The 21,402-nt window shown below is 32.0% G+C and overlaps 2 protein-coding genes across 2 annotated transcripts; both read right to left on the bottom strand.

Moving 5' to 3' along the window:
* Nucleotides 1-6,272: 6,272 nt before the first annotated feature.
* LOC140044122 (uncharacterized) lies at nucleotides 6,273-14,324 on the bottom strand. The gene is made up of 7 exons (XM_072088601.1): nucleotides 14,107-14,324; nucleotides 13,358-13,554; nucleotides 11,361-11,657; nucleotides 11,043-11,123; nucleotides 10,071-10,272; nucleotides 9,465-9,527; nucleotides 6,273-6,984 (listed from the first exon to the last, which is right to left on the bottom strand). Exons 2-7 carry the CDS (start codon nucleotides 13,427-13,429, stop codon nucleotides 6,452-6,454), a joined length of 1,248 nt encoding a protein of 415 aa, XP_071944702.1. The 5' UTR covers nucleotides 13,430-13,554; nucleotides 14,107-14,324; the 3' UTR covers nucleotides 6,273-6,451.
* On the bottom strand, nucleotides 13,489-20,867 carry LOC140044121 (probable serine/threonine-protein kinase roco4). The gene is made up of 10 exons (XM_072088600.1): nucleotides 20,781-20,867; nucleotides 20,639-20,678; nucleotides 20,493-20,527; nucleotides 20,108-20,132; nucleotides 19,269-19,420; nucleotides 18,647-18,736; nucleotides 17,977-18,156; nucleotides 17,308-17,550; nucleotides 14,107-14,304; nucleotides 13,489-13,554 (listed from the first exon to the last, which is right to left on the bottom strand). Exons 1-10 carry the CDS (start codon nucleotides 20,865-20,867, stop codon nucleotides 13,489-13,491), a joined length of 1,116 nt encoding a protein of 371 aa, XP_071944701.1.
* Nucleotides 20,868-21,402: the final 535 nt, after the last annotated feature.

Here is a 21,402-nt window from a genome sequence, read left to right as displayed (position 1 = left end):
CCATCTTCGTAAGAAATAAAAAAAAAAGAAAACAAATAATTTAAAAAATTAAAATACGATTTTTAGTTTGTTATTACAGAAATATTAAAACATTGTAAACATACGATAAGAGACACACATCTGCATACGACAATTTTTTTTTTATTTTTTTGGCTAGAAAGTTTTATTTAGAAAACAAAATAAGAATACGATGTATCACAAACATACGATAACAGGCACACATCTGTATACGATAATCAAATCATGTCGCATACGACAAGATTTCTACCGACATAGGCTCACATACTGCCGCGTCTACATTACATCGTTGAAAGCACTCATCCGATACGGGAAATGTTTCTGAATAACCAAACAGAGTGGGAACGCACCTTTCTACGTTTTCACCCACTGAGAAAAAGCAATGAGAACCAAACAGGCTGCATCCATCATTGTCAGGTACAAGAGGCCACTGATCATTGATATCAGATCTGTTTAAGTTTCACGTTTCTAAAGAATATTTATTTATATTCTATTCTATAAGTTCGTATAGGCGCCCTCTACAATGAACAGAGCGCCTAACAACACTAGTACGCCTATTATTAATTAAAGAAAAGTTTTTGATGTTTAAATAGAGTTGCCGAATTCGCTCCTCTTAAATCGACAGGAAGCGCGTTACGTTCCAGATCCGCGGAGAGGTGACAGAAAAAGTATTGTCCCCAGCTTTCCGATTAGATCGTGCAACGAAAAGTCGGGTGGGATCAATTAGAGGAGAGAAGTCGAAATTAAATGAAAGCGGATCACGGTTAAATAAAAAAAGGTATAAAGGAAACAGAGTAAATACAGTTATGAACAAAAACAATAATTTTGTACACAATTCTTTTTTTTATATGAAGCCAATCGAGATATTTCAATATAAACCATCCGAAGGCTGATACCGTCCACACGCAAACACAGCCTTGTTTCTGCAATCGCTGTAATCGTTTAAGATCAACTTCGCGGGCACGGGCGTGAGCACCAAGCAAGAGCGAGTTAGCATAGTCAAGGCGGGACAGGATTTTGGCATGCATCCTTAAGCGTGGTTCCCACTAGAACGCAACGCATAGACGTATCGACGCAATGTGCTGTATTGCGTAATCATAAGTGGGAACCGACGACGCAATAGTGCTGCAAACATCGTATGTTTGATTTCACGCAGGCGGGGGCAAACACAGTGATTGGAAGGGCATTTTCTTACGTTGCGTAGATTGCGTCACGTCGCTAGTGAAAACCAAACTTTAGTAATATATTTACGACAAATTACGGAGTTGGTAATTCAATGACTTGCATAAAGCATTTACTTGAGAGGACATATTCAAAGAGCTATCAAACATCACACCTAGAGTGTTTAATACATTTTGAAGGACGAATAATAATAATATTGTTATCTAATTTTAATTCAAGATCTGGTAGTTCGACACGATTACTTGCAAAACAAAAGAACGGGACGGGATCTGCGTTTTCAAATTGTACGAACCTGTTCAATTTGGTTGGAGCAATAGATTGCCAAGCACTGGTTGCATGGCTGTAACCGCCAATGATGCGTCGTGCTACTCCGTCTAGTACGTCGTAAAGAAAAGGATCCTTTACTCGTCACGTGAATTGTTCTTTTGTTTTATCCACAAGCTTGGTTTTTTAAATCTGTAAAAATACTGACTGTTGACCAGTTGACTGTTTTGTGTAATCGAGGTAGCTTTGTCCAATAGTTTATTGTCTGTTCTGTCAAAATATCAACGAAACGAGTCGGAGGTATTCTGTTCGGAATGTCAACGTCGGCGACCATCAGTTGATTTGAGATTATTGAGATTTTAGTAAGAACAAAGAATATATATCACAAGAATGAGTATTCCGCGATTTTTGCATGATAAATTTGTAACAGAGAGTGATGCCCGTCCTCAGATGGGATGCGAATGTATACAGACTAAATAAGACTTGATTTAATAGATATTATAGGCCTACATGTCACATTATGATTAAATAGAATTATGATAATATATTTTGCAATTGTAAAACATTTTATAATGCATATATAATACCAAACTAGTGTACATTCACTTCTCCAGAAAATTATTTACTACCATGCTAAATTAGTTCACAAAAAAGCCTAACAGCAACACCAAAAATCAACGAAGCGTTACTCAGCACGGTCTATTCTTTACCATTGCCGCGTACTAATCTACGCCCGGTAAATTAAGTATTGTTTTTAAGATATAATTTAGTATAAAATACATGTTATTAATAGGATTATGTTAAATTTCAATAACATTTATTTGTTTTACCAGAAACAAGTTAAATATAGAAATATTATTAAACTATCCTTCGTGAAAACGCGTAAACACCAATTCACGCCCGGTTGATGAAGCGAACTGTTTATTCGGCAGTTTTTACTACATAAATTGCATGAAACGAACAATTAAATATCCAAACAGCATTTAACATGATGTTGGCATGTAGTTGATAACATTTTTTATCATGAAATACTACCGGTGGTGCAGGCTTAGATTAGTGTAACCGTCACAAAAAGTTGTATACATCCTTACTTATGGCGGCGCCCTACCACATGGACAATATTACTGTTACAGGGAAAATCGCGGATTACTCATTCTTGTGACATATATTCTTTGGTAAGAACCATTTTCGGCTCAGCTTTTGTTGTTTCCCCCAATGGACTGTCAATAATGGGCCTAATAATTACAATAACAACAACCCTTGTACCACAGACTGGTAATACATTAAATCCCCTAGTTTGCATCAATTGCTGAGCCATAAACTGCATTTCTCATAATGCACAAAATAAATTAATATAGTGATTTTCTGATGATTTTTTTTAAACATAGCAATCCATTATAACAAACATAGCTGATGCACTACACATGATGAATAATTCATAATGTTTGCATAACCTACCTACAGAAAAAAAACACACAAAAACTATTATATTAGATTGGTATTCTTCTTTCAATTTATTGGATTTTTAAACTTCATAAAAATTTCCTCAAAATTGCAGATATTAAATTTCCATCTTAAAATACCAAATGTAATTAACCTAATATTGTGGCAGCAGGTAAAAGTTGTGTAAACAATTTAATGACTATCAGCCTGTACACAGCCAGCACTCACACTCTTTAGGTGAAGTTGAGTAAACAATTTAATGACTATCAGCCTGTACACAGCAGCACTCACACTCTTTAGTTGAACATGTCCTCATTATATAAGTAAATTATATAATAATATTTATATATTTTATTTGTTTATATGAGTGACTACATTGTTATCAGTATTGTAACTGTGCATTATTATTGCTACTATCACTATTGTTACTGTTAACACACATCCACCTAAAAATCCCACATCATATAAACACACAATATTAAATGTGTTCATTTTTACAATTGTCTATATACAAAAATAAATCATCTTATTTACATTTTATTTCATAACGTATATAATATAATGTACAAAGCTTTAACACTTAAAATAATATGTAAGTATTTAAAATAAACTCACAATGATTGATTGTAAAAAAAACATACACAAATATAAATTGGAAAAGAAGACAAAGCAACAACTATAAAGCACCTGAAATAAACTACATTGAAATAATTATTCCTATCACATGCTATCTATTGTACATTAATGAGTCTAGTCTAGTGGGTAGATAAAGAGGTTACAAAAACATAGACATTTAAAATGGTGTATGTCAGTTGTTTGTTGCCTTCCATATCAACATGATCCATCAGATGCTATATATTGTACATGATAATGAGTCTAGTCTAGTTGGTAGATAAAGAGGTTACAAAAACATAGAGATTTAAAATGGTCTATGTCAGTTGTTTGTTACCTTCCGTATCTACATGATCCATCAGATGCTATCTATTGTACATTAATGAGTCTAGTCTAGTGGATAGATAAAGAGGTTACAAAAACATAGAGATTTAAAATGGTCGATGTCAGTTGTTTGTTGCCTTCCATCTACATGATCCATCATATGCTATCTATTGTACATTAATGAGTCAAGTGGGTAGAGATTTAAAATGGTCTATGTCAGTTGTTTGTTGCCTTCCATATCTACATGATGCATCATATGCTATCTATTGTACATTAATGAGTCTAGTCTAGTGGGTAGATAAAGAGGCTACAAAACAGAGATTTAAAATGGTCTATGTCAGTTGTTTGTTGCCTTCCATATCTATATGATCCATCACATGCTATATATTGTACATTAATGAGTCTAGTCTAGGGGGGAGATAAAGAGGCTACAAAAACAGAGATTTAAAATGGTGTATGTCAGTTGTTTGTTGTCTTCCATATCTACATGATGCATCAGATGCTATCTATTGTACATTAATGAGTCTAGTCTAGTGGGTAGATAAAGAGGCTACAAAAACAGAGATTTAAAATGGTCTATGTCAGTTGTTTGTTGCCTTCCATATCTATATGATCCATCACATGCTATATATTGTACATTAATGAGTCTAGTCTAGGGGGGAGATAAAGAGGCTACAAAAACAGAGATTTAAAATGGTGTATGTCAGTTGTTTGTTGCCTTCCATATCTACATGATCCATCAGATGCTATATATTGTACATTAATGAGTCTAGTCAAGTGGGTAGATAAAGAGGCTACAAATACAGAGAGATATGGTTTGCAAAAAAAGGTTAGACTTGTGACAGTAAGCTACATTTCATCTGTAAACTTCAGCTGTCTGTTTACTCCTTAAGGACAGAGAAGCTGTATCGACCATCAAGAGCTTTTAAATCTGAATCACTACTGTATGAATTTTTCCAAGGTTAAATATTTGTCTTGTGTTTGAAAAATTATTACAATAACCGATAAATAATTTAATAATACAGTCAACTCTCCAAAACAGGGCAGCCTTGGGCTGAGCTCATATGTCTGGTTTTCTGAATAATGGTAAAAAATGGGACATTAAAGGTATGGTTTTGGATGAGTTGACTGTATTTAATAAAACTTTACAGGTTCTTTACAATCAAATTCAGATTTTGATTGGTTGTAATTAGTATATTAAAAAAAAATCCAACTGAACTGTTATTCAATTTTAGTCACTTTTTAAATCAGGTTGTCTTTAAATTACTATGATATAGAGTGCTAATTCTGATTCTAATAGTTATGTTGTCACATTTAAATTGTATCTATTTCAAAACATAGCAAGGCTATCCATGTCATTGTCTTTAAGTAGTAGAATGTTAATTCAGTGTTATGTTGTCACATGTTATGTATTGTTATCTTGTATTCTATCTATTCCAATAATGTAGCAAGGCTATCCATGTCATTGTCTTTAAGTAGTAGAATGTTAATTCAGTGTTATGTTGTCACATGTTATGTATTGTTATCTTGTATTTTATCTATTCCAATAATGTAGCAAGGCTATCCATGTCATTGTCCTTAAGTAGTAGAATGTTAATTCAGTGTTATGTTGTCACATGTTATGTATTGTTATCTTGTATTTTATATATTCCAATAATGTAGCAAGGCTATCCATGTCATTGTCCTTAAGTAGTAGAATGTTAATTCAGTGTTATGTTGTCACATGTTATGTATTGTTATCTTGTATTTTATCTATTCCAATAATGTAGCAAGGCTATCCATGCCATTGTCCTTAAGTAGTAGAATGTTAATTCAGTGTTATGTTGTCACATGTTATATATTGTTATCTTGTATTCTATCTATTCCAATAATGTAGCAAGGCTATCCATGTCATTGTCCTTAAGTAGTAGAATGTTAATTAAGTGTTATGTTGTCACATGTTATATATTGTTATCTTGTATTTTATCTATTCCAATAATGTAGCAAGGCTATCCATGTCATTGTCCTTAAGTAGTAGAATGTTAATTCAGTGTTATGTTGTCACATGTTATATATTGTTATCTTGTATTCTATCTATTCCAATAATGTAGCAAGGCTATCCATGTCATTGTCCTTAAGTAGTAGAATGTTAATTCAGTGTTATGTTGTCACATGTTATATATTGTTATCTTGTATTCTATCTATTCCAATAATGTAGCAAGGCTATCCATGTCATTGTCTTTAAGTAGTAGAATGTTAATTCAGTGTTATGTTGTCACATGTTATATATTGTTATCTTGTATTCTATCTATTCCAATAATGTAGCATGGCTATCCATGTCATTGTCCTTAAGTAGTAGAATGTTAATTCAGTCTTATGTTGTCACATGTTATGTATTGTTATCTTGTATTCTATCTATTCCAATAATGTAGCAAGGCTATCCATGTCATTGTCCTTAAGTAGTAGAATGTTAATTCAGTGTTATGTTTTCACATGTTATGTATTGTTATCTTGTATTATATCTATTCCAATAATGTAGCAAGGCTATCCATGTCATTGTCTTTAAGTAGTAGAATGTTAATTCAGTGTTATGTTGTCACATGTTATGTATTGTTATCTTGTATTATATCTATTCCAATAATGTAGCAAGGCTATCCATGTCATTGTCCTTAAGTAGTCGAACGAATTCTGTCCTCTTTTTAGTGAATGTTTCTTTCATTACTAACTTAAATATTAAAATCCAAACATCATCCGATTCCTTAACCTTCAGGCCACGCAACTGTCCAATTTTTACTTTATCTGCGTTACTTATCTTAAGACCAAATCTGATCACCTTTCGTACATCATTCCAGCGTTCAGAGATGATTAATTTCTCAAATCCAGCAAAGGTTGGTATCAAGTGCTTGATGCTTTCATACACACCCTTCATTCCTCCTATTGCAATGATTTCAATGAGAACATCGATATTTGATTGGCTAATGATTCCAGGACCTTCAAGTAACTTAAACAGCTCAAATGGATCATTGCTTCTTTCTATTTCTACAACAGAAATATGTTCACACTTGCAAAGTATAACTTTCAATAGGTTGACTTTCTCTGATTCTTTGAACCACGATGACACTTTGCTAAGCAGTTCCCGATAGTTATCTTCTGATATTTCACCTAAAATAAAAAACAACAGTGTACATTTATGTTACTAAATCTTTTTTCATGTACTTAAAACCCACAATAAAAAGAAGGCTGATGTAACAGATTGGAAATAAGATCAGCACCAACATTTTGAACACTCTTTTATACTACCAAACAACAGGATGACTGAAAAATAATTAAAGTAAAGCTAGTAAAGCAATTAATATAGATAATTAAACAACCAAAAGGTGAACTTGAATGAATATATTAATAACTCATTTTTGTATACTATCTCGCTGACTACACTCTGACTGAGCAACAAAATTAAAATTCTGAAATGTGATTTTATAGATACAGTAATTCATACCCAAAATGACATGACATGACAAAATGATACACTGAAGGCATATTTGTGAATTAATTCACCTACATCATGCAACAATTTGCAAAAATCTAATTAAATTCAAATGAATAGTTATTCTTTATAAAAGATCATAGTGGTTAATAATAAATTGATGGACAGCGTCATGTTATTACCTTAAACTGCAACATGTAAACAATTTGGAGGAAGTCACTGTTAATTAATAGTGAGAAACCTCAATTATTAAATATTAGCTTTTTATCTTGAAAAATACTGGCCCTTATTCTTTTCCATTTCATTCTCTGGCTCTGGGTTCACACATTGTACTCTGGCTCTGGGTTCACACATTGTACTCTGGCTCTGGGTTCACACATTGTACTCTGGCTCTGGGTTCACACATTGTACTCTGGCTCTGGGTTCACACATTGTACTCTGGCTCTGGGTTCACACATTGTACTCTGGCTCTGGGTTCACACATTGTACTCTGGCCCTGGGTTCACACATTGTACTCTGGCTCAAATTGTTCTCATATAAAAACAACATCTATATATACAAATGGCAAACACAAAAGTGTATAGGCTGTGCACGCCACCGTGCGAAATTCGATCCATTTTGCTACGGAGATGGTCATGGGCTATGAAAAGTTTGTAAGCCAAATATTGACTGAATTATGACTTATTAAATTATAAAAGAAGATGACGAGAACAGACTACTCACTTTTGAGATGATCTGTCTCAGAAAGATCTTGGGCATAACCAGACTTGACAAGATGAGAAACACCAAAATCAGAGAAACCCTTGGGCTGAACGACACCATAATTGACAGGATAGCCATAAAGAGGCTCCGGTATTTTGGACATGTCAATAGGATGCCCTCCAAAAGATATCCAAATCTACTCTTGGACGCAATTGTCCAAGGAACTAGACCACGAGGGAGACTAGCCAAGAAATGGTTAGACTGTGTGAAGGCAGACTGCACATAAAAAAACCAAGGATCCATAACGAATGCAACTAGAACATCACAAGATAGGAGGATCTGGCAAGAGGTCATGAAACAGGAGCCATCACAAGTCTCCCAGATGGTGTGGACGGCTTAGGTCAAGGTAGGTCAAATTATAAAAAATTAACTCTGGATCAAAAGGCTATCAAATTTCAAGACTGCGTCATTCCAGATTAAAAAAGCTGAAACCGTCGATTTTCACAATTTTCAAGTAAAATAAAAGCCACATGGTCGTGGATTGCTTCAATTCACTTCCATTTGTAATAATAAACATTTATAGGATGATATATATAGGCTTTATAACTCTATTTCTAAATTTGAAGTGTGCACTACGTTTAATCGTTTTCTTTAATCTTTAGCGTGTGTAAAAAAGCGTACATCAGCGATTTTCAAGGTGATCTTTACTATAACCTTATGCTACGTTTTTACTCCATACTCCACCAGCCTTCCACTTTGTAACTGAGGTCTTGAACACAAGTATTCTTCATTATTCTACTATTAAATTCACCAAATAATTACCAGCTTATCGGTAAAGAATCGTAATTATAATTACATCTTCCCTTTGGTGCCTATCATAATTTCCTGGCCTGGATTGCCTCCAAAATCTAATGGAGTGGTTCTTGACCACATATCTATCTGTATTTTTAATCTGTATTTTCATGTTGGTAAAGATAAATAAATATAATAAATAAATAACGTTTTGAGTAATCAAACTAACAAACAAAAAGACACACGCATGCAATCGACTACACCTTTTTGACGGAGGTAAATAAATATTAATGAAACATTGTTTTAATTTTACTTTTGTAGTGTTTACATCAGTTTATACATAAGGAAGACTATACCTACAAGTCCCATTGTATCATCGTATTAACGTTACGCAATTGATATAAAATGTTACCCGCCTTATAAATTTGACCCTATATGTTAGTTTTCAATTTTTGTCTATCCAATCCAAGTAAGCTTTTGAAATGAAAGTCCTACAGTTAAACAAGTGTTAATCTATATAAGCCCATGGAGTAATATATAATTCTTCCATAATCCTTATTACATGTACAGTACATGAATAAAGTATTGATAAAGTGTTAAATGTTTAGTCTTTGTTCTGCTCTGTTGCTCTGTTAATCCTATATAATTTTACCAATCAACTAACCTGACAATTTGCTTGTAACCAGAGCTGCGGCAGTTGGTCTATCTACATTTGATGTTCCCGTATCTATGCAGAAGAAATATTTATCTTAGTTATAATCAAGATTGTCACTACATTTCAATACATTTTGAGCAGGCATCACTAAAAAGATTGTCATATTTATAGATACACTGGGCCATCCTAGTTATACAGTACATATAGAAATATTTTTATTGTGAACAAGTTACTTACACAGAAGTGAAGACTATAAAGCTATGATTTTGGAACCAATGTTAATACAGTCATTTAAAGAAATGTGTAGCGTCAATTTAAAGGTCTGAAATGGCACTTCTGGTCTTAATTTTATAAGATTTTTATTAGGACAAATATTCTTAACAGTATGTAACAAATTTCAAGCGTTTAGGACTAAGTAAAATGCTCAGAAAGTCGGTAAAATTAGTGGTCAGATAGTAAGGATATACTCAGGTTTGTTATAGTACTAAATACTGAACAACATGTTTTACAATTAATGAAATGGCAAAGATACACTCAGGTTATAAATATAAAAATATTTTCCTTATGGTAATTGGTGAATAACAAAATCTATAATACAATCTTGACTTAACTTACTTCCAAATAGCTGCTTGTATCGTTTAACATTCATGTTACTTCCATGACATGGCAACATCTCATCCTGAAAATCTCCAAGAATTTGCATATGTTTCTTCTCAGATGTCTTACTACAATCACAGGGAATGCATCGATGGAATTTAATGCCCCTTCTACCACCATCTTTAGAATGTTTAAAAGACATCTCAATAGTTGATACAACCTGTAAAAATACAAAACATCTTCAACTAATCTTTTTTTTTCATCATCTAGCTTATTCATCATTTTAACATTTATTTTAAAGAAAGGGATAATGCACAAACAAATAATAATCAAGATTAAAATTTGAAAATACAGAGGGCATTTAGAGTTGGAGGAATTGAAGTCCCTCTTGCCTTACATTTTTCCATGGGTCAAATTTGAAAATGTAATCTTGATTGGGGCTGAGGTGGAGAGATGTAGGTTAACAAAAAATGTTGTACACTCCCCAAACACGTTCTGTGAGATTGCCATTTCAAGATATCTAGATGTCCAGATTCCTAAAAAATTCACACACCTCAGCCCTAACCATGGTGCCACTGAGGTGGGAGCAGGTTTATTAATATTTATCAATTTTATGCCTACAAGCCGGAATATTTTTAATGAGTACGATTTAGGCCATAACATGTCCATTGTTCCTAAAATATTCTCATTTCAGTTAATTTAACATTACACACTCCCAAAAAATATTTATGAGAGTGCCATATCCGGAAATGTGGAGAGGCCATACGTTACAATTCGCTGAATGGGGCTTCAGCTGGTTAGGTCAGTCGTAAAGTTTAAACTCAGCAAGATTTTAAAGGTACATCCTTTGTTGCCTATTTCCTGTTATAGCAAGTGTAGCAATTATTATGCTATTATGCTAGAACCAATCATGTGACTTGTGGAAATAACCTGTTAAAATTAATTTATCGTATTTAGTATTAAAAAAGAAAGAAAAAAGTCATAACATACCTGTTTACATGTTGAAGGAGAAGGTTCACATTCTGTGGTAGTAATTGTTTCGCCAAGAGCCTTTCTAACTTTAATTGTAGCCTGAAGATAAACATTTGAAGGTTACATTGAAAGTTTTGGCCTAAACATTTTATCTATGCAAATATAATAGGTTATTTTGCGAATTAGTGTGGTGTTTATTCTAAAATTGATGTATATGCTTTAACCAATTGCATAATATTAACATTTAACTGCATTTTGACATAAAATAACTATATTATCACATATTTCAATGGAACAGGAATAAAATACTGAAGTCATTTAGACATTGTAAGTTACCTTTAACAAGAACTTGTGGTCATCTTGCTTTGTTACCAATTTGACAAGAGACAAGATAACATTATGATATTGGTCGACGTAGAGCTCTGCATAGTCATTTGATAGTTTGGGGTCATCTCCTGTCTCCTTCTGATATTTTTTAATGAAATCAATCACTAAATATGGAAACAGTATGTCAGGCAGATGTCCACAAAGGTCGTAATATATACTGATAGAGAGCCCATCATGCACAGATTTCACTTCACTGGATGGTGACGTCTCAAAAGCAAGTCGCAGAGGCACAAAAAAGGATCGTTCCTGCAATAAGAATGTTCAAATGTGTTAGAATGTGTGAAGATCTCACCTAAAACTAAAAAAACTTAAAATAAAACTTTAAAAAAAATTATTCAGTGTAAAGATTCATATTCAAGACATTTTATTGGTCCACTTAAGACGAAAATTCATTTTGCTTGGCATAATTAAGAAAACAATACAAGAAAAATACATCAAATTGCACAAATGCTACTATAGGTCAATGATAAAATATGGTATAGGCCAATGTTAAAATTCAAAATAAAAACTAGATTTGAACTCGTCACTTTGACAAGTTCGGGTTATCCACAAAAATGCAACATGCACATACCTTAAAATATATGAACGTCGAAAATTATTATGCCATCCTATGACATGAATTAAATATGTTTACAGTGCTGAATTGTACCTATTTTGTATCATACAGCATATTATTACAGTGTTCACAAAATACACTGTATATGTTATATACAATGTAGCATAGATGAAATTACGAGACCCATCTTTTAATCCAATTTTTAACACGATGACATCATCAAATTGACATAGAAAGTTGTACAAGATAATTATCCAAATAATTACATTAATACAAATTTGAAGAATTTTGGGTATATACGTAAAAGTAAGATGAGCTCGCTTTTAAACGCGACAAGCATTTACGAAAGAGATGAAAATCCGACTTTTTTAATTCAACTGGCCATATGAAGACGTCATCACAAACTTTTTATATGAATTCATATCTCCCTTTATGTAAAGGGTACATAACAAATCCAATGGAAACAATTTTCCAATTTACAGAACAAAGTGACCTTCCCTACCAGCTGTGAGTTTTTTCAAATTAAATACCGTAAAAACTTAAATCAGAACATCCAAATCGAAAATGAAAAATCAATCCAATGATTGTATAAAAATACTGTAGTATCCAAGCTCTGTTGGTACATAATCAAGCAAAACGGCTTATATAGAAACACGATACGGTTAAAATCCATACAAAATAGCATATAGAATATCATCAATATACAGACAGCTATACCAACATGATGATATAAAAATACTAAGTTGCTTTAAAATTGCAAATTGCCCTTGTGCTAGCTATACTGTGTCGGCCAGACTCGTTCAAAATTCCCAGACTATATACTGTAGATTGTCGAGAGATTTCACTCCAGTTGACGTGGTTTGCGCAATAACAAGGGGTTATCCACCAAGTGCGGATAACCAAATACAGTATAGAGTTATCGTCGAACATTTGAATTATACATAATGAATGCTAATTACAACAAAGGACTTCCTAGTTTGGCTTTTAATGGATCTATTAAAATTGTAATACTAATGTAATGGATGACATATTGTGTGAAGATTTTCATGCTGAAATCAATATGTTGATATATATAAAGATTGCAGTATACACCAAATATAAACTCCTGTGGACGATCAAAGTATATTGATCGAAACGTCGAGAAACTTAACAGTTCTTTTCAGAACTTTATATATTGTGGTGTACCACAAACTTTATATCAATCACTGTAAACATGTTTGCAATCTATTCGGTATTATTATTACAATAATAGCTTTAATTTCGTACAAAAAACAAGGTCAATACGAAGTTCCCTTTCAGTAAAAACAAATCTTATCCAACTTAAAGCTGTCACAAAACCAAATTGGCAATGGAATGTATAAAGTGTTAAAAGGTTAAGAAAAAAACCTACTATAGATGTACTTTCCATGCTGGCTTGGCTGGTGGAGGTTGTTCTCTCACAAATGAAACCAAATCGAATCATCAGGTCTACAAGGAATTGGAATTTCTCATCATCAATATCATGCTTCTTCCACAATTTCTTTAAAACAACATCTCATCCAGTATGCCTTTGTTAAGGTTTCTAAAAGCTTCAAGGTACCGAGGTTTCTAAAATAACACATCAAATTATAAAATGAAATGTTTAAAGTACAAGAGTAGACCTATGATGAAGACATAATGTTGGTCTTTTAAATAACTTCTATACAATTTGCAGTGATGGGCACTGATAGCTACACCAATGCTCCTGTGAACAGTAGTGAATTAATACAATGAATAAAATGTCAGATTTTATAGTAAAACACCAAGCTATCTCTAGTTCCAGCTAATATTTAAATTTGTAATAACTAAAGCCCTTTTCTAACAAGTAGTGACATAATTAGAGATGGCAAGGAAATTCATAGTAAAAGCTCTTTTAAGAAGAGCTGAACAATTTATTTCTGGGAGAGATTGCTCTTTGTGAAAGATATTGAACACAGCCACATTATATTTATACATTAGAGAAAGACGATTTACAGATTATTATATGTACACAAATCAACATGGGAATTGTGGATCAAAGTATAACTAAATTAACCAATAAAATACAATTTTTAATACTTTTTCTGTTTATTTATAAATAAAATGAATAAGCATTTATGTTCATTATATAAGCCCACTTACTTTAAACTCATCAGGCGTAACCACTGTCACAAATGCTGTGACAAACTGAACAAGACTCATTGGGTCCAACACCACTTGATTCCGTAATAATTCATTATCAGGCAAGTAGATGATGTCACCAAGGTCGTACAGAAAGTTAAGCATAATTAACTGTTGGCTTTCATCACCAATTCCGTTTTGTCTGGCCATTTCTTTAACCTAAAATCAACAAAAAATGCATTAAAAAAAATTTTAAATAAATATAAAAGTGTTGTACCCCACACAATTGGTATGTGTTTCTTCAAAATAACTTTCTCCACACTCAACGTCAAAATACAATACATACCACAAGCCGCATCTGGCTCGAATTTTGTATTAGGAAATGTTTGCGAATATTCTATTGTGCATGCCATACTTGAAGTGAGAAGTAAATTTCTAAAAGCATTTCCGAATAACTGATTTCTATTGACAGTGTATCAAAATCAATTATGTTTTAAACATGTTCACCCTCTGCATACTAAGTTTGTCAGACAAGTGTCAAGTATGAAATGAATACAATTGTTATTGAATGCTATTCATCTCTTACTCTATTCATGCATATATGCCAGTTGAAATGAATATAGTTTAAAACTCTTTGAATAAGTATATTTATGTTTATTTCTGTTATATTTATATTTACTTTTAATTTATGTTTGAGCAAGGAAAGTCTTACATGAATTGAATGAATGAATAATAAATCTAAACCTGAATTAAAAGTTATAAGCCAATGCATATTCAAGATCCAAGATAACTTTATTGTCAAAAAATATATAATTTGAAATTTGTCTTCCTCAAGGCAATAAACAGCATAAAACATTTAGAATAACTTAAAAAAGTTAAAAATACACAAATTCATATAAAACTACACAGTATGCAATGTAAACAAATTCATATAAAATACACAGTATGTAATGTAAACAAATTCATATAAAACTACAGATATATAAAAATACTATAAAATACAGTTATAAAAAGGAAACAAGAAATATAATTTACAGAGAGTGTAATTAATATTATAAATTCTGTGTAAGATTGATTATAAATTATCAACTTGTGTTATTATACTCGAAAATGCATTGTGGGACGAATGGTAATCGGTATCTTGAGGTTCGTATTCTAAGCGGTACTCTACGTCCGGTTTGATTAAGCATAAAAGAAAGCCTGAGCGGGTGGGTATCGTTATCCATTATTGCTTTCACTTTTTTAATCAAACAATCTTCATACAATTAGGAGACGGTATTCAAATCGGTGTTTTAGACTACACGCTTGTATTGCTTTTTATAGTAATCAATTGTGAAGTGTTCCCATAGTAACAGATTATATTCAACAGATTTATAAAAAAGTAACAGTATTTTACTATCTACATTAAAAGTTCTAAGTTTCCTTAAAAAGTACAGTTGTTAGTTAGCTTTCTTTACCACGGCTTGGTCGATCCAAGTGAGTTTCTCGTCAATTATGGTTCCTAAATATATGTATTTGTTGACTCGTTCAACATCTTCACCATCAATAAGGAAAAGTTCAATTTGAGGTTTCTTAATTCTAAAATCGATAATAAGTTCTTTAGTTTTCGTAATGTTTAGCTCTAAAAAAATTATCTCTACACCATTATGCAAACTGGTTAGCTTCATCATCAAAATAGCCATTTGGTTTATCTGACATAAAATCTGTTATGACAGTGTCTTCAGCTTAATTGATAATTGAGCATTTTGGCTCTTTACATAAGTAGTCACTGGTATAGAGTTTGAATAAAATGGGTGATAGGATACAGCCTTGTGGTGCGCTCGTGCTAACTTTGCGTAATTCAGATTGTGTATCACTAATTTTAACATACTGTGGTCTCTCTCTCAGGTAACTTAAGCCAAAGAAAATTTTATTATTGAAATTTAATTTATACATCTTATCAATGAGTAGGTGGGATTGAATACAGTTAAAGTATGGTTAAAGGCACTGAAAAAGTCAATAAAGGTTAACCTGATATACAGTAGGATCTTTGTTTGTCTAGGTGTTTATAGACATTGTATATGATCACAGCATCATCCACACCTTGGTTTGGTTTATATGCAAACTGATTAATATCATTTGCGTTATTCATCTTTTGACTTTCCCAGTGCTCTTAGTATGATTCGAGACATTTCATGGGATTTGATGTTAACGCGATGGGACGGTAATCATTGAGGTAAGTAGGAGGTTTATTTTTAGCTTTTGGTAAAGAAGAAATTAGATAAGTTTTCTAAATATTTTGGATCAATCCAGAGTCTATAGAGCATTGATATAGTTTAGTGAAAACTGCCAACAATTGGTGGCTACAGCATTTCAGGACTTTATTACTAATACCGTCAGGGCCCATAGATTTAGTTACCTTAACACCTAAAACCTGCTTAACTAAGTGTTCATTGACATGCAACATGTAAGATTCATGATCTAATAGTTTAACTTTGCTTTCTAGTAACTTAACTTTTGCATTAATACAATCACTAAAGTCGTATTTGTCAAATCTACAATAGAATTCATTGAGGTCATTTACAAGTTTAGTTTGTATTACCATTTATATCCTTGTTTTGTTTACAGTTAAAACCAGTTATGGTTTGCATTGCTTTACATGCTGCTTGGCTATCACAGTTTTTGAATTTCTAATTTCTTTTTGTTTCACGAGACTGTAGACGTTGTTAGCAAAGGCACGCTGTTTTTCTCATGTTGCAATATTTTTAGACATCCAAGGTTTGTTGTGTAAGTATGACTTCTTATGTTTAATTGGGATCACATTGTTGATGCATTGCTTGATGTATTCATTGATGACAGTCACACTAGCATTTATGTCAGTGTTGTCATAGTACACGTCTGACCATTGCATCTCTTGTCCAGGAGCGGTATTTAATTGTAGCAGGCTTAAATTTATTATTAAAGTATTGCCTGTATTTCGGCAACATACATATTGTGTTATGATTCGAGGCACCTAAAGTGGTACGGGAGTTAGTTGGTTTATTAATGTATTGAACATAGCCCGGATAGTTAAGGTGGCATTTATTAACATCACCAATTACAAGTATAATAGAATCTGGTGATTTGTTTTCAAGAGCAGATAGTCTTGAATGTGTTGTTAAAGAAAGGTGCTTTGCCTCACAATATTTATTGAACAAGTTTTGCTTTCTCTAAAAAAAAAATTATAATAAAATAAAAATTTACCTCTTCTGCAGAACATATCAATTTTTCCTTCCTCAGATTATACATTTCACATCTAAACCGCATCCACTTTAATGGAATAGACTTTTTTAAATGGTTCATAAGATCCTGAATTACTTTTTTCAGATCACTAAAGCTCTTGTCTGTAGTCTCCCTACTGTTTTCAACAGCATAGTATCCAAGTACATGTTTTTCATATGGTTTTCCTTTCATGGAGTCTTTAACTTTCTGTAACACCACCTCTGCCTAGATTAAACAAAAAGTAAACACTACTACATAATATATACAAACAAAAGACAATAAAAACAGCACCGTATTTAAACATACAAAAAGAATTGTTAATTTTTCTCCCCAAAACTTTATTTTAAAACCTTAAAATGCTAACATGTAGTAATATTAATAAAGTCCAAATTACCTCTTCTATGTTTCATTTTCATCAAGTATATTTTTTATATATTTCAAATTTGACAATCAATTGTTTTATGTCATGTCAACTTAATTTGCACAAAAAGCTAAATTACATTTGGTGGATTTAAAACTGTGAAAATTGATTGATTATTATAAGTCCTACAGTTTAAATTTACTATACCCACTGTGGTACATGTGCCCAAGACAAATATTTTAAGCTTTGTATTAACTGTAAACACAAACCTATTCTAGATTATTACTAACCTCTTTATTTTGTTCTTCTTCTGTTTCTCCCAGACTTGCCTTGTGTGTGCCAACAACAAGGATAGCAGGTAAATTTACTTCCTTCTCAATATTCTGTCCCAATATACGACTATGGGAATAAACTGACAGGATCGAAGACAGTAAAAACTGACGATTTGTCCAATGATGTTCACATTCTTGCTGTAAAAATTAATTTAATTTCAAATAATAAAAATCTATAAGAAATTGTATTTTATTTTAGTACCAAATAAAAATCGTATAATTTCAACTTTATGTTATTACATATATACATATAAACATTACAGGCACAGAATAAATTCTAAACCACCCGGTGATATACTGAAATTGAATTAATTAATTTGAAATGATAAGATGAGGAAATCTGCGAGAATGAGAAAAAATCTTCCCAACCGAGACTCGAACCCGGAACCTTCTGCTTTAACCATTAGACCACTGGGGCTTTCATGGTATTGTTCAAACTTGATTGGATAGCGACTCTTTAACATTCTCGGCGTGGTACGGCGGAACAGCACTAGTCTATATATATAAAAGTAAGTATGACATTCTTTGACACAGCTACATTGCAATGCAATGAAAGCATTTTACTTTTAACCAATGAATGAGATTGCCAACAACATCTAATCTAATCTAATACCCCTGAAATACTTACCCCATTGGGATCTATTACTATTGCAGGATCATCGAGGTCTTTACTCAAATCAAAGACAGCAACATAAACTGCCTCTGATGTCACAAAGATCTGCATACAAAATAAAAACAATTATTTATAAACTATTTGACAAGGATAGTAAAGCCTACTGATGTAATAGAATGCAGTGTTTTCTAAAATCAATAAATATATCCAGAACATATAGAGCGCATATCATCTAAGAAATACTTATCTCTTAAAACAGCAATATAGAAATAATGTGAATAGAATACAAATATATTAGAATAAAGAAAAGTAAACTTTAGAAATAGTTAAGAGTGCTAAATAGGGAAAAAGCTCTTCAAATTCACTTCACATGTAGTGAGAGAAGTCTAGGGATAGCTTGCAAAACTTATAGATTGGGTGTGTGAAGAGATACACAGAGGTTTGTTGGGTAATCTGTTAACATTAAGATAGGTGGAAGGCCTAAACAACAATCTTTACAGTGGGCATGTTCCCACCTATCTACACACAGCAGAATCCTATCCATGTGATACAGATAAGATACTGCCATAATTAGGCATTAAAACTGTTAATACACAAACAATAGACCATACAAACATACAAAATGTCCAAAACTTACCTGATGTATTCCTTGATAGATTAACTGTCCCCCGTGATCCCAAATGTTAAAAGTTTCCAAAGGAGACTGTTTTACTTCTTGTTTTGAAAAAATTTCCTGAATAATATATTTATCCAACGATTGTTGAACATTCAATGATGCATCTTCAGTTCCTTTATTAATCAACGGGAAAAATGTGTAAAAAATATTGTTTACAAATCAAATAGACTAAATATATGTAAAAAGATAATAGACATTGAATATATCATCATTATCATCTCTACAACTATTATAATTTGTCTAAATCTTACTATTATCAATGACATCTTCTCTGTGGTAATTTTCTGTTGTCATTATCTTTATCATTATATCTTTACGTTCATTTTTTTGGTTGTGTTTCGTGGTCTCACCCTAATTTTTGGTTTTTGTTTTTAACATTATTGCACTTAAATGACAATTTGAATAATAGTGATCTACCTCTTTCTCATTTCAGTAAAATATTACACATGATATTTATATAAGATAAAAAATAAATTTATAATGCACTTATATACTGTAGCAACAATATTTCAGTAAATCACTTTTTCTACAATTAAAATGTTTAAAAGATAAAACTAATTAAACCTAAAATAACAAGAAAAGATGTAAAAAGTTATTAAATGGCTCTTCTTTGGGTAGAAAGGCTATCTTGATTCATTGTAGTAAACACTTTCACTGTTAATTTTATCAACTTTATTATTATTATTTGTGAATCATCATTTTTATCATTCACTAATTCTATTATTATTCACTCAGCATGTTCCATTATTTTATACTTGCACAATTAACGTATTAAGAATTTAAGTTAATTACACACTTACCTTCTGCAGTTGATTTCTTGCTAACCTGATGCACAAGAAATAAAAATAACAAATATTATATAAATAACATAGAGGTAAATGTTTTACTTTCTGAACCATTCATATCAGTGTAATGTTATATACCATGTTAAAAGTAAGTATATAAATTCGAAGGCAAATTACTGTCAATGGTTATCATTGGCTGGATCTTAATAGAATAAGGAAAAGTTAAACACTGTTCTTTCGCCAGGGCTATAATGTTAAAAGTATAATAGATTTAATTCCTCATTTTAAACAGTATACAAGTAATGAATTTGTGAGTTGAAAGAAAGATGGATTATTCTTTTTGAGGAGGTAGAGTTGAGTTAAATAGAACAGTCAACAAATGCTATATTGTAGTACTCACATCTTTAGCTTTTGCAGGTGTTTCAGTATTCACCTCTAAAATTTGATTAAATACAAAATAAAGTATAAGAAAATCATAATTTATCTATTAGATGAACTGAGTTAACTTGACATTGTATAGCTGTTAGAAAAATAAAATGAACTTACCACTATTTGTGGTGGTTTTGCTGTTTGTGGTAGTTTTGAACTAAAAAACATACATTTAGTTTATCAAAATGTACATGAATATTTATTTCTAAATCAATTCGTAAATCACCAAACTCAATAAACTGATTAGAGAAAAACTTACCTTTTGACGAAAATTTTTTTTCCCCCAATTTATACCAGGAAATGTTATTCCTTTGTACTTTCTGTCTCTCTTACTTGGGCGTGACATTTCCTGGCAAGAAATAAAAATGTGAATCTGTAAAGTAATTAAGATTTAAAGCAATGTCACTGGTAAAGGCTTCTATACAAATATGAAATGCTATGCTCTAATTGGTTATCCGCCTCAAGCGGATAAGCATTTGTTATTGTAGTGTTACTTTTTTTTTTTTTTTATTATTCTTCTTTCTTTCTCAGATTTTGTGTACGCGTTTTCTCTTGAACGTGTTAACATAACATTTTGTAACTTGGTCAACATATAGACAATTAACTGAAGATGTACTGCCAAGCTTTTTGACAATGTCAGATCCGCGTAGCGTAAGTTACGCGCGATTTTCTGAAAATCTTAAATCGGTCATAACTTCGAAACCGATAAATATTTTTTAACGAAATTTTCAGCCACGTTTTCTTCACATCAATGGCTAACTTTTTCGCTCTTCAGCAAATTTTTGAACACTAGAAAGTCTGCGCGTAAACTGCGTTTGAAATTTTAAAATGCTCCTAATTTGTGCACGCTGTTTCTCTGTAACGCGTTAACATAACATTTT

Source organism: Antedon mediterranea, chromosome 3, assembly GCF_964355755.1.
Source record: "Antedon mediterranea chromosome 3, ecAntMedi1.1, whole genome shotgun sequence".
NCBI lineage: Eukaryota > Metazoa > Echinodermata > Crinoidea > Comatulida > Antedonidae > Antedon > Antedon mediterranea.
The sequence above is the reverse complement of the archived record's forward strand: the minus strand, read 5'-3'. Positions and strand labels throughout refer to the sequence as shown.

Excerpts from the sequence above, each read along its gene's own strand:
- LOC140044122 (XM_072088601.1), bottom strand. The coding sequence starts at position 13,429 with ATGATTCGATTTGGTTTCATTTGTGAGAGAACAACCTCCACCAGCCAA. Across the intron at positions 11,658-13,357 it reads GCATGGAAAGTACATCTATA|GAACGATCCTTTTTTGTGCC; the intron begins GTAGGTTTTTTT and ends TTCTTATTGCAG. Across the intron at positions 11,124-11,360 it reads ACCACAAGTTCTTGTTAAAG|GCTACAATTAAAGTTAGAAA; the intron begins GTAACTTACAAT and ends GTTTATCTTCAG.
- LOC140044121 (XM_072088600.1), bottom strand. The coding sequence starts at position 20,867 with ATGTCACGCCCAAGTAAGAGAGACAGAAAGTACAAAGGAATAACATTT. Across the intron at positions 20,528-20,638 it reads CAAAACCACCACAAATAGTG|AGGTGAATACTGAAACACCT; the intron begins GTAAGTTCATTT and ends ATCAAATTTTAG. Across the intron at positions 17,551-17,976 it reads AAGAAGAACAAAATAAAGAG|GCAGAGGTGGTGTTACAGAA; the intron begins GTTAGTAATAAT and ends TGTTTAATCTAG.